Source organism: Pan troglodytes, chromosome 15, assembly GCF_028858775.2.
Source record: "Pan troglodytes isolate AG18354 chromosome 15, NHGRI_mPanTro3-v2.0_pri, whole genome shotgun sequence".
In the NCBI taxonomy this organism is placed as follows: Eukaryota; Metazoa; Chordata; class Mammalia; order Primates; family Hominidae; genus Pan; species Pan troglodytes.
Window position 1 is genome coordinate 57,539,605 of NC_072413.2, and position 13,221 is coordinate 57,552,825.

Genomic DNA, 13,221 nt, shown 5'->3' on the forward strand with positions numbered 1-13,221 from the left:
AAATGGGATGAATAAACTGTGACTGCTGAGCAATGTTAGTATGTCCTTTTTCCAGAATATAAACTATAGAAAATGTAACATCCTCAGAAGCTCTTCCTCAAAACATCTTTGAGTTGATATTATGCTTGCTTCTTGTGAAATATTTCTATTTGAGGACAAAAAATAGTACCCACCAGTGTTCTACATGAGATCAGAATTTTTTGCTTATTAAATTGCTTCAAACGAGGTAAGAAAGTCAAGTTTAGCGGAAACAATGGGCTGAATAGTTCAAAACAACCTTCTATCTGAGGACAACTAAAATAGCTACATGAAAAAATATTTGTAGAAGTGTTGAAGAACTCACAAGATAAAGAATTATTCAAAAAACAAAAATAGACTTACTATTCAACCCAGCAATCCCATTACTGAGTATATACCCAAAGGAAAATAAATTATTCTACCGAAATGATACCTGTGCTCATGTTTATTGCTGCACTATTCAGAATAGCAAAGACATGGAATCAACCCAGGTGCCCATGAACAGTGGATTGGATAAAGAAAATGTGGTAATTATACACCATGGAACATTATGCAGCCATAAAAAAGAATGAAATCATATCCTTTCTAGCAACATGGGTGCACCTAGAGGCCATTATCCTAAGTGGATTAATGCAGAAGCAGAAAATGAAATACTGCATATTCTCATTTATAAGTAGGAGCTAAACATTAGGTATACATGGACACAAAGATGGGAACAATAGACACTGGGACTCCAAAAAGATGGAGGGAAGAAGTGGGGAAGGGTTGAAAAACTACCTATTGGGTATTATGTTCACTACTTGGGTGACGGGATCATTAGCAGCCCAAATCTCAGCATTATGCAATATACCCTTGTAATAAACCTGCACATGTGCTTGAATCTAAAAAAATAAAATAAAAAATAAAGGATAATAGGGGATTGCTAGGCCTAATTCTAGGAGAATGAAGAATCCAGAGTGGTAAGGCTAGCACTTAAAAGTCCTCTGCCTTGAAGACACTTACTAACATAGAAGAAACCACTTGAAAACCAAGTTTTGGGTTTTTTTGCATGGCAAGTGGAACAAAAGCCAACATGTAATGCTCATCCAGGTGTTGAGCCTACATAAACCTCCCACTATTTTAGTCTGGGATTCCAAAGAGCTTCACCCTTTGGGAGGCTGAGGCAGGAGGATTGCTTGAGACTGGGAAGTCCGAGGCTGCAGTGAGCCATGATCATGCCACTGCACTCTAGTCTGGGTGACAGAGTGAGATCCTGTCTCAAAAATAAATAAATAAATAAATAAAAAAGAATGCACAATTAAAAGATGAACAAATATCTAGAGCTTCTCAACATTTGAGTAAAATCAATACTGTAAAACAAAGCAATCAAAATCTACTATAGGCCAGGTGTGGTGGCTCGTGCCTGTAATCCTAGCACTTTGAGAGGCAGAGGTGGGAGGATCACTTGAGCCCAGGAGTTAGAGACCAGCCTGGGCAACACAGGGAGAATAGGACAAAAGAAACAGGTGAGGACATAATGGCTGAAAATTTTGCAGAACTTATGAAATATAGAAATTCTCAGATTTAAGAAGCCAAATAAATCCCAAGGAGGAAAAATGAAAAGAAAATTTGGACACATCATAGTGCAACTGAACAGTTAAGGCAAAGGGAACAAAGATCTAAAACAAAAGACATATGCCATGTTAACGGATTGGAAGCCTCAATACTGTGAAAATGTGAAACCCTCTTCAAACTGCTTTACAGATTTAACACAATCCCAATCAAAATCCAAACAGGTTTTTTGGAAGAACGTGACAAAATTGAAAAGGTCAAGAATAGCTGGAACACTTTTGAAGAACAAAGGTGAAGGATTTATACCACTGGCCATAAAAACTCATTTTAAAGGTACTGATTAAGACAATATTGTTTTAGTGTGAGGAGAGATGAATAGTTCAAATGAATAGAGTCAACAATCCACATATACATTTATGATCTACACTTGATTTATGACAATAGTATGACCACAATGTAGTGAAGGAAAGGATTGTATTTTCAGTAAATGGTGCTGGTTAATTGGACAACCTTATGGAAAAATATGAATCTTGACCACTATCTCAAAGCATATACACATAAATTCCAGATGGTTCGTAGTCTTAAATGTGAAAGGTCAAACAACAAAGCTTCTCAATGGTAACAGAAGAGAATAGTCTCATGACATAGGACATAGAGAACATTAACTAAAAAGATTGATAAACTGGACTTCATTAAAATTAATAAATTATATTCATCAAAAATATGTACATAAATATTGTATATTTATGGTTTATGTATTGTTCTGTAATGTGTAATATCTTATAATAACAAAGCTAAATCCAACAATGCCACTGCTGGGTATATATCCCAAGGAAATGAAATCAGTATGGCAAAGAGATATCTGTACTTCTATGTTCATTGCAGCACTATTCAGAGTAGCTAAGATGTAGAATCAACCTAGGTGTTCATCAGCCGATGAATGGATAAAGAAAATGTATACATGCACAATTGAATATATTCAGCCTTAAAAAAGAAGAAATTCTTGTCATTTGTGACAACATGGATGAACCTGGAGTACATCATGTTAAGTGAAATAATTCAGGTACAGAAAAACAAATATTACATGATCCCAATTATATGCAAAATCTAAAAAAAAACTGAACTCAGAAGTAGAGAGTAGAATGGTGGTTGCCAAGGGCTGGTGAGGGAGGGGAGATGCTGGGAAAAAAAGGGAAAGTTTGAGTTGAATGTCAATCTTTGAATGTTCCTCCAATAACTCATGAGAATTATGATTGGATGTCACTAAGAGCCCATAGTTTCTACCCTAGTGAAAATAATAAATAAGCAAGAGCCTTGCATTCTTTGAAGTGATCACTCACTTATAACCATGGAATTTGGCTAAGGGCTATGGATTAAAGGAAAACTCTTTGACCAAGTAAGCCATGCCAGTTTAGGGGTCCTAGACTGTTTAGAAAATCATGTGGGCTAGAAAATGTGGAGTTATTGTCAGAAAGTTGTCTACTAGCTTCTGCAGTAGGAAACAAATGGGAGGAAAAATAATATTTTGCTCACAAAATGAAAGACAAATTCGAAACCAACCAACAAGCCAACAAACCAACCTTGTCTGGTTTCTGTCTGTTGTTAGGTATCCTTGCAAATAAAAGAATCACAGTAGCCCAGAGGGGAAGCCATCTCTCATGCTGATAGCTCACAAAAGCAAAAATGGAAAGCATTTAATTGGTACAAATCATTCTTCTGGGAGGGAGCTGCCTTTGATATCCCTGATGAGCCTCAGGGCATGGGTACAGAGGCAGATATTATGCTTTGTAAAAGAGGGAGAAGAATTTGGATGTGGGGTGGTATCCTACGGCAAGAAGATAGATGAGGAACTGTGAGAGAAAGAAAAGGTGGTGAACAAGATGGCTTTGTGCTCTGCAACAGGATTTCTCCCCATGACCACTAAAATTTCCAACAGAGTTTGCAATAGATCATAAAATGCTTAGTGTAATTAAATTTGTTTTAGAAACTAGTGAAAAATGTGAATTTTATATCCTGGTTGACTTGGGCAAAACAAAGATAGAGGATGTAGACAGAGAGTACCTGACCCAAGTCCTGAACAATTAAAATTAAGTATGTGTGGCTAGGGGTGGTGGCTCACGCCTGTAATCCCCAGCATTCTGGGAGACCAAGGCAGGAGGATTGCTTGAACTGAGGAGTTCACAACCAGCCTAGGCAACATAAAGCGACCTTGTCTCTGCAAATAATTTAAAAATTAGCTGGGCATGGTGGTGAGTGCCTGTAGTCTCAGCTATTCAGCAGGCTGCAGCAGGAGGATCACCTAGGCCTGGGAGGTTGAGGCTATAGTGATTTGTGACTATGCCACTGCATTCCAGCCTGGTGGGTGGATCATTTCAGGTCAGGAGTTGGAGACCAGCCTGACCAACATAATGAAACCCTGTCTCTATTAAAAATACAAAAATTAGCCAGGTGTCATGGCACAAGCCTGTAATCCCAGCCACTTGGGAGGCTGAGGCAGGAGAATCGCTTGAACCCTGGAGGCAGAGGTTGCAGTGAGCTGAGATCATGCCACTGCACTCCAGCCTGGGTGATAGAGTGAGACTATGTCTCAAAAAAAAAAAAAAAAAGAAAAAGAAAAAAAAGAAAGAAAAGAAAGGAAATTAAGTTTGGATATATGAGGTGTTGGGAAGAGATACTAAGGATATTTCTCCTTCAATACAAGGGATAAGAAGAATTTCAGTTATGTCTAGTGTGTATGCATATTTGTGTGTATAAGTAATTAAATGGGATCATATCATACATACTGTTGTTTCTCTTTTTTAGAGGGACTCTTGCTCTGCCCCCAGGCTGGAGTGCAGTGGTGCGATCTCAGCTCACTGCAACCTCTGCCTCCCAGGTTCAAGCAATTCTCCTGTCTCAGCCTCCTGAGCAGCTGGGACTACAGGTGCACACCACCACACCCAGCTAATTTTTTATTTTTGTAGAAATGGGGTTTCACCATATTGGTCAGGCTGGTCTGGAACCCCTGACCCCAGGTGATCCACTCACCTAGGCCTCCCAAAGTGCTGGAATTACAGGCGTGAGCCACCATGACCAGCCTACTGTTTTATAATATAGTATTTGTCACTCAATAACATATTATGAGCAATACTGATACTTATTTAACCAAGGCCTTTTGGTTGAATTTTAATTGTATTACTCACCCTCACCCCCAATTTTTCACTATCCTAATGAAGGCTTCATTGAATATTTTGAGGCTAAATCTTGGTTTACTCACATGATTATCTACTTATGATATGATTTTTTTTAACCTAAGTTTGAAAAATGTCTAGTGAATTCTCCTGGGGGCTAAATCTGACTCAAATACTTCTAAATAAGTATTTAGAATATTATATTATAATATGTGTATTAGTCAGGGTTCTCTAGAGGGACAGAACTAACAGGATAGATGTATACATAAAGGGGAGTTTATTAAAGAGTATTAACTCACACAATCACAAGGTCCCACAATAGGCCATCTGCAAGCTGAGGAGCCAGGAAGCCAGTCCAAGTACCAAAGCTGAAGAACCTGGAATCTGGTGTTCGAGAGCAGGAAGCATCCAGCATGGGAGAAAGATGTAGTCTGGGAGGCTAAGCTGGTCTAGTCTTTTCATGTTTTTCTGCCTGCTTTATATCCTGGCCACACTGGCAGCTGATTAGATGCTGCCCACCCAGATTAAGGGTGGGTCTGCTTTTCCCAGCCCACTGACTCAAATGTTAATCTCCTTTGGCAACACCCTCACAGACGCACCCAAGATCAATACTTTGCATCCTTTGATCTAGTCAAGTTGACACTCAGTATTAACCATGACAATATGATATATAATATTTAGAATATTCTTAAGTGTAGAGCAGGTTGCTGCACTTCACAGGCGTAGCACACAACAGCAAGAAGATTCTAACTTTCTAAATAATTCACATCAAAAATATCCATTAATCCATTAATCATGGATAGTCCTAATGTACCCATACTCACATGAAAAGTTACCAAAAAACAGTTCCTCTGTACATGGACAACCTTTGCTCTTTAATATAATTAAAGCACTTTGGGAGGAGATAAAATTTTTTAAATTACTACAAACAACCATATTATTGGTCAATGAAAAACATCCTTTTGAAAAATTCTATATTTCTCACATATTTTAAACATTAACTAAAAATGAAATGTAATTATAATGTAAAAGTCATGACTTCTGCCTTCTTACCTGTTTTATCTTGTTCAGGAATTCATTTTTTTCATCATTAGATATATCATCTAGTTTTTCTTTGTTATCTGTGAAAAAACACCTATGAACAAAGGAAGCCAAACAGATTCATATAAGAACATACTTTCGAATTCTAAGGCAAGATGGCCAAATAGGAACAGCTGCAGTATACAGCTCCCAGTGTGAGTGACACAGAAGATGGGTGATTTCTGCATTTCCAACTGAAGTACCGGGTTCATCTCACTGGGGCGTGTTGGACAGTGGGTGCAGGACAGTGGGTGCAGCCCACTGAGCGAGAGCTGAAGCAGGGCGAGGCATCACCTCACCTAGGAAGCACAAGGGGTAAGGGAATTCCCTTTCCTAGCCAAGGGAAGCCATGACAGACAGCACCTGGAAAATCGGGTCACTCCCACCCTAATACTGCACTTTTCCAAGGGTCTTAGCAAACGGCACACCAGGAGATTATATCCCACGCATGGCTCGGAGGGTCCCACACCCATGGAGCCTCGCTCATTGCTAGCACAGCAGGCTGAGATACAACTGCAAGGCAGCAGCGAGGCTGGGGGAGGGGTGCCTGCCATTGCTGAGGCTTGAATAGGTAAACAAAGCGGCCTGGAAGATGGAACAGGGTGGAGCCCACCACAGCTCAAGGAGGCCTGCCTGCCTCTGTAGGCTCCACCTGTGGGGGCAGGGCATAGCTGAACAAAAGGCAGCAGAAACCTCTGCAGATTTAAAGGTCCATGTCTGACAGCTTTGAAGAGAGTAGCGGTTCTCCCGGCACGGAGTTTGAGATCTGAGAACAGACAGACTGCCTCCTCAAGTGGGTCCCTGACCCCCAAGTAGCCTATCCGGGAGGCACCTCCCAGTAGGGGCAGACTGACACATCAACTGGCCGGGTACACCTCTGAGACGAAGGTTGCAGAGGAATGATCAGGCAGCAACATTTGCTGTTCAGCAATATTTGCTGTTCTGCAGCCTCCGCTGCTGACACCCAGGCAAACGGTCTGGAGTGGACCTCCAGCAAACTCCAACAGACCTGCAGCTGAGGGTCCTGACTGTTAGAAGGAAAACTAAAAAACAGAAAGGACATCCACACCAAAACCCCATCTGTACATCACCATCATCATAGACCAAAGGTAGATAAAACCACAAAGATGGGGAAAAAACAGAGCAGAAAAGCTGAAAATTCTAAAAATCAGAGCGCCTCCCCCGCTCCAAAAGAACGCAGCTCCTCACCAGCAATGGAACAAAGCTGGATGGAGAATGATTTTGATGAGTTGAGAGAAGAAGGCCACAGATTATCAAACTTCTCCAAGCTAAAGGAGGAAATTCGAACTCATCACAAAGAAGCTAAAAACCTTGAAAAAAGATTAGACGAATGGCTAACTAGAATAACCAGTGTAGAGAAGTCCTTAAATGACCTCATGGAGCTGAAAACCATGGCACGTGAACTACGTGATGAATGCACAAGCTTCAGTAGCTGATTTCATCAACTGGAAGAAAGGGTATCAGTGATTGAAGATCAAATGAATGAAATGAAGCGAGAAGAGAAGTTTAGAGAAAAACCAGTAAAAAGAAATGAACAAAGCCTCCAAGAAATATGAGACTACGTGAAAAGACCAAATCTACATCTGATTGGTGTACCTAAAAGTGACAGGGAGAATGGAGCCAAGTTGGAAAACACTCTGCAGGGAATTATTCAGGAGAACTTCCCAACCTAGCAAGGCAGGCCAACATTCAAATTCAGGAAATACAGAGAATGCCACAAAGATACTCCTCCAGAAGAGCAACTCCAAGACACATAATTGTCAGATTCACCAAAGTTGAAATGAAGGAAAAAATGTTAAGGGCAGCCAGAGAGAAAGGTCGGGTTACCCACAAAGGGAAGCCCAGCAGATTAACAGCTGATCTCTCAGCAGAAACTCTACAAGCCAGAAGAGAGTGGGGACCAATATTCAACATTCTTAAAGGAAAGAATTTTCAACCCAGAATTTCATATCCAGCCAAACTAAGCTTCATAAGTGAAGGAGAAATAAAATACTTTACAGACAAGCAAATGATGAGAGATTTTGTCACCACCAGGCCTGCCCTACAAGAGCTCCTGAAGGAAGCACTAAACTTGGAAAGGAAGAACCGGCACCAGCCACTGCAAAAACATGCCAAATTGTAAAGACCATCGAGGCTAGGAAGAAACTGCATCAACTAACGAGCAAAATAACCAGCTAACATCATAATGACAGGATCAAATTCACACACAACAATATTAACCTTAAATGTAAATGGGCTAAATGCTCCAATTAAAAGACACAGACTGGCAAATTGGATAAAAAGTCAAGACCCATCAGTGTGCTGTATTCAGGAGACCCATCTCATATGCAGAGACACACATAGGCTAAAAATACAGGGATGGAGGAAGATCTACCAAGCAAATGGAAAACAAAAAAAAGGCAGGGGTTGCAATTCTAGTCTCTGATAAAACAGACTTTAAGCCAACAAAGATCAAAAGAGACAAAGAAGGCCATTACATAATGGTAAAGGGATCAATTCAACAAGAGGAGCTAACTATCCTAAATATATATGCACCCAATACAGGAGCACCCAGATTCATAAAGCAAGTCCTTAGAGACCTGGAAAGAGACTTAGACTCCCACACAATAATAATGGGATACTTTAACACCCCACTGTCAACATTAGACAGATCAATGAGACAGAAAGTTAACAAGGATATCCAGGAATTGAACTCAGCTCTGCACCAAGCCAACCTAATAGACATCTACAGAACTCTCCACCCCAAATCAACAGAATATACATTCTTCTCAGCACCACACCACACTTATTCCAAAATTGACCACATAGTTGGAACTAAAGCAATCTTCAGCAAATGTAAAAGAACAGAAATTATAACAAACTGTCTCTCAGACAACAGTGCAATCAAACTAGAACTCAGGATTCAGAAACTCACTTAAAACCGCTCAACTACATGGAAACTGAACAACCTGTTCCTGAATGACTACTGGGTACACAACGAAATGAAGGCAGAAATAAAGATGTTCTTTGAAACCAACGAGAACAAAGACACAACATATCAGAATCTCTGGGACACATTTAAAGCAGTATGTAGAGGGAAGTTTATAGCACTAAATGCCCACAAGGGAAAGCAGGAAAGATCTAAAATTGACACCCTAATATCACAATTAAAAGAACTAGAGAAGCAAGAGCAAACACATTCAAAAGCTAGCAGAAGGTGAGAAATAACTAAGATCAGAGCAGAACTGAAGGAAATAGAGACATAAAAAACCCTTCAAAAAATCAATGAATCCAGGAGCTGGTTTTTTGAAAAGATCAACAAAATTGATAAACCGCTAGCAAGACTAATAAAGAAGAAAAGAGAGAAGAATCAAATAGACGCAAGAAAAAATGATAACTGGGATATCACCACCGATCCCACAGAAATGCAAACTACCATCAGAGAATACTATAAACACCTCTACGCAAATAAACCAGAAAATCTAGAATAAATAGATAAATTCCTCGACACATACACCCTCCCAAGACTAAACCAGGAAGAAGTTGAATCCCTGAATAGACCAATAACAGGTTCTGAAATTGAGGCAATAATTAACAGCTTACTAACCAAAAAAAGTCCAGGATCAGACGGATTCACAGCCGAATTCTACCAGAGGTACAAGGAGGAGCTGGTACCATTCCTTCTGAAACTATTCCAATCAATAGAAAGAGGGAATCCTCCCTAACTCATTTTATGAGGCCAGCATCATCCTGATACCAAAGCCTGGCAGAGACACAACAGAAAAAGAGAATTTTAGACCAATATCCCTGATGAACATTGATGCAAAAATCCTCAATAAAATACTGGCAAACCGAATCCAGCCACACATCAAAAAGCTTATCCACCATGATCAAGTGGGCTTCATCCCTGGGATTCAAGGCTGGTTCAACACATGCAAATCAATAAATGTAATCCAGCATATAAACAAAACCAAAGCAAAAGCCACATGATTATCTCAATAGATGCAGAAAAGGCCTTTGACAAAATTTAACAGCCCTCCAATGCTAAAAACTCTCAATAAATTTGGTATTGATGGGACGTATCTCAAAATAATAAGAGCTATTTATGACAAACCCACAGCCAATATCATACTGAATGGGCAAAAACTGGAAGCATTCCCTTTGAAAACTGGCACATGACAAGGATGACCTCTCTCACCACTCCTATTCAACATAGTGTTGGAAGTTCTAGCGAGGGCAATCAGGCAGGAGAAAGATATAAAGGGTATTCAATTAGCAAAAGAGGAAGTCAGACTGTCCCTGTTTGTAGATGACATGATTGTATATTTAGAAAACCCCATTGTCTCAGCCCAAAATCTCCTTAAGCTGATAAGCAACTTCAGCAAAGTCTCAGGATACAAAATCAATGTGCAAAAATCACAAGCATTCTTATATACCAATAACAGACAAACAGAGAGCCAAATCATGAGTGAACTCCCATTCACAATTGCTTCAAAGAGAATAAAATACCTAGGAATCCAACTTACAAGGGATGTGAAGGACCTCTTCAAAGAGAACTATAAACCACTGCTCAACGAAATAAAAGAGGACACAAACAAATGGAAGAACATTCCATGCTCATGGATAGGTAGAATCAATATCATGAAAATGGCCATACTGCCCAAGGTAATTTATAGATTCAATGCCATCCCCATTAAGCTACCAGTGACTTTCTTCACAGAATTGGAAAAAACTACTTTAAAGTTCATATGGAACCAAAAAAGAGCCCACATCGCCAAGTCAATCCTAAGCCAAAAGAACAAAGCTGGAGGCATCATGCTACCTGACTTCAAACTATACTACAAGGCTACAGTAACCAAAACAGCAAGGTACTGGTATCAAAACAGAGATGTAGACCAATGGAACAGAACAGAGCCCTCAGAAATAATACTACACATCTACAACCATCTAATCTTTGACAAACCTGACAAAAAGAGGAAATGGGGAAAGGATTCCCTATTTAATAAATGGTGCTGGGAAAACTGGCTAGCCTTATGTAGAAAGCTGAAACTGGATCCCTTCTTTACAACTTATACAAAAATTAATTCAAGATGGATTAAAGACTTAAGTCTTAGACCTAAAACCATAAAAACCCTAGAAGAAAACCTAGGCAATACCATTCAGGACATAGGCATGGGCAAGGACTTCATGTCCAAAACACCAAAAGCAATGGCAACAAAAGCCAAAATTGACAAATGGGATCTAATTAAACTAAAGAGCTTCTGCACAGAAAAAGAAACTACCATCAGAGTGAATAGGCAACCTACAGAATGGGAGAAATTTTTTGCAATCTACTCATCTGACAAAGGGCTATCTAATATCCAGAATCTACAAAGAACTCAAACAAATTTATAAGAAAAAAACAAACAACACCATCAAAAAGTGGGTGAAGGATATGAACAGACACTTCTCAAAAGAAGACATTTATGCAGCCAAAAGACACATGAAAAAATGCTCATCATCACTGGCCATCAGAGAAATGCAAATCAAAACCACAATGAGATACCATCTCACACCAGTTAGAATGGTGATCATTAAAAAGTCAGGAAACAACAGGTGCTGGAGAGGATGTGGAGAAATAGGAACACTTTTACACTGTTGGTGGGACTGTAAACTAGTTCAACGATTGTGGAAGACAGTGTGGCGATTCCTCAGGGATCTAGAACTAGAAATACCATTTGACCCAGCCATCCCATTACTGGGTATATACCCAAAGGATTATAAATCATACTGCTATAAAGACACATGCACACATATGTTTATTGCGGCACTATTCACAATAGCAAAGACTTGGAACCAACCTTGATGTCCATCAATGATAGACTGGATTAAGAAAATGTGGCACATATACATGGAATACTATGCAGCCATAAAAAAGGATGAGTTCATGTCCTTTGTAGGGACGTGGATGAAGCTGGAAACCATCATTCTCAGCAAACTATCGCAAGGACAAAAAACCAAACATCCCATGTTCTCACTCATAGGTGGGAACTGAACAATGAGAACACATGGACACAGGAAGGGGAACCTCACACACTGGGGCCTGTTGTGGGGTGGGGGGTGGGGGGAGGGATAGCATTAGGAGATATACCTAATGTAAATGATGAGTTAATGGGTGCAGCACACCAACATAGCACATGTATACATATGTAACAAACCTGCATGTTGTGCACATGTACTCTAGAACTTAAAGTATAAAAAACAAAAAGAAAAAGAAAAAAAAAAAGAACATGCTTTCCAGAAAAGTCATATTTCCTTATGAAATCAAAAAGTTCCAGTCCCCATCTCCCCATATAACATATTTATGTATATATTTATCAAAATAAACAAAAATGTATACTCCTTTGAACTGATGAATTAATATTTTATTTATTTATTCTTTCACTTAAGAAGCAATTATTGAACACATACGCTGCCAGATATGTTTCAGGTACTAGGGATAAAGCATATGCAAGGTCCCTACCCTCATGAAAACTACATTCCATGGAGGGATCAGGAGATAAGCAAGTTATCAAAAAATAAGTAATATATCTCAGATACTATTAAGTGCTCCAAAGAACACAAAGTAGGATAAACCATAAAAGGATCCTGGGAGTAAGAATGCAGCTCTAGACAGGTGGTCAAGGAAGACCTTTTTGGAATGACCTGTGAAAGACTTGAATGTTAAGACAGAGCCAGCCACATGAAGATCTGAAGGAAGAGCTTTTCAGGTGGAAGAAACATCAGGTGTCAAGACAGAGGCAGGAAAAAGCTTGGTGTGTTCGAGGAAGAAGGATGGTGAGGCTGGAGACATAGACTGGAACTTGATCATGTAGGGTGTTAAGGTCAGGGTAGAAGTTCAGATTTTATTCTGAAGGGAACAGGGGAAGATTATTTAAGCAGAAGAGCAACATGAACCTATGGACATCTTGTAGGGATGACTCTGGTTACTTTGTGGAGAAAGACAACTGTGGAGGAAGATCATGTAGAAGGCTCTGGTGGTGATCCAGAAAAGATCACGGCTGTTCAGGCTAAAGCTACAGTGGTGGCAGTGGTAAGAAATAGATATATTCAGCATATATTTTGAATATGAAGGCAATAGGACGTGACTTTGGATTTGGCTGGAGTAAGAGTTGAGTCAGGGTTGGGTAGTGAGGAAAGCAGAAATGGTAGATGGCCCCTGGGCTTTTGGCTGGACTAACTAGGTAAATGGCGGTGCCACATTAACTGATAATGGAAGACTGTGGGAAGAGCTGTTTCAGGAAGGTGAGAAATCAAGAGTCTGTTCAGGACATGTTATATATATATAAGACAGATATATAATAGACATCTTCCAAGTGGAGAGGTCAAGTAAGGTGTACAGTATCTGCATTTAGAGCTCAAG

General features: G+C 39.7%; 1 protein-coding gene across 3 annotated transcripts in view; it reads right to left on the reverse strand.

Moving 5' to 3' along the window:
* Positions 1 to 13,221, reverse strand: part of CCDC175 (coiled-coil domain containing 175) — a 71,426-nt gene that overhangs the window by 40,120 nt on the left and 18,085 nt on the right. For all 3 annotated transcript variants that reach the window (XM_054666613.2, XM_024348603.3, XM_063793478.1), the window contains one exon: positions 5,793 to 5,874. In XM_054666613.2, coding sequence (XP_054522588.2) covers positions 5,793 to 5,874 — 82 coding nt within the window. The remainder of the gene's footprint in view (positions 1 to 5,792; positions 5,875 to 13,221) is intronic.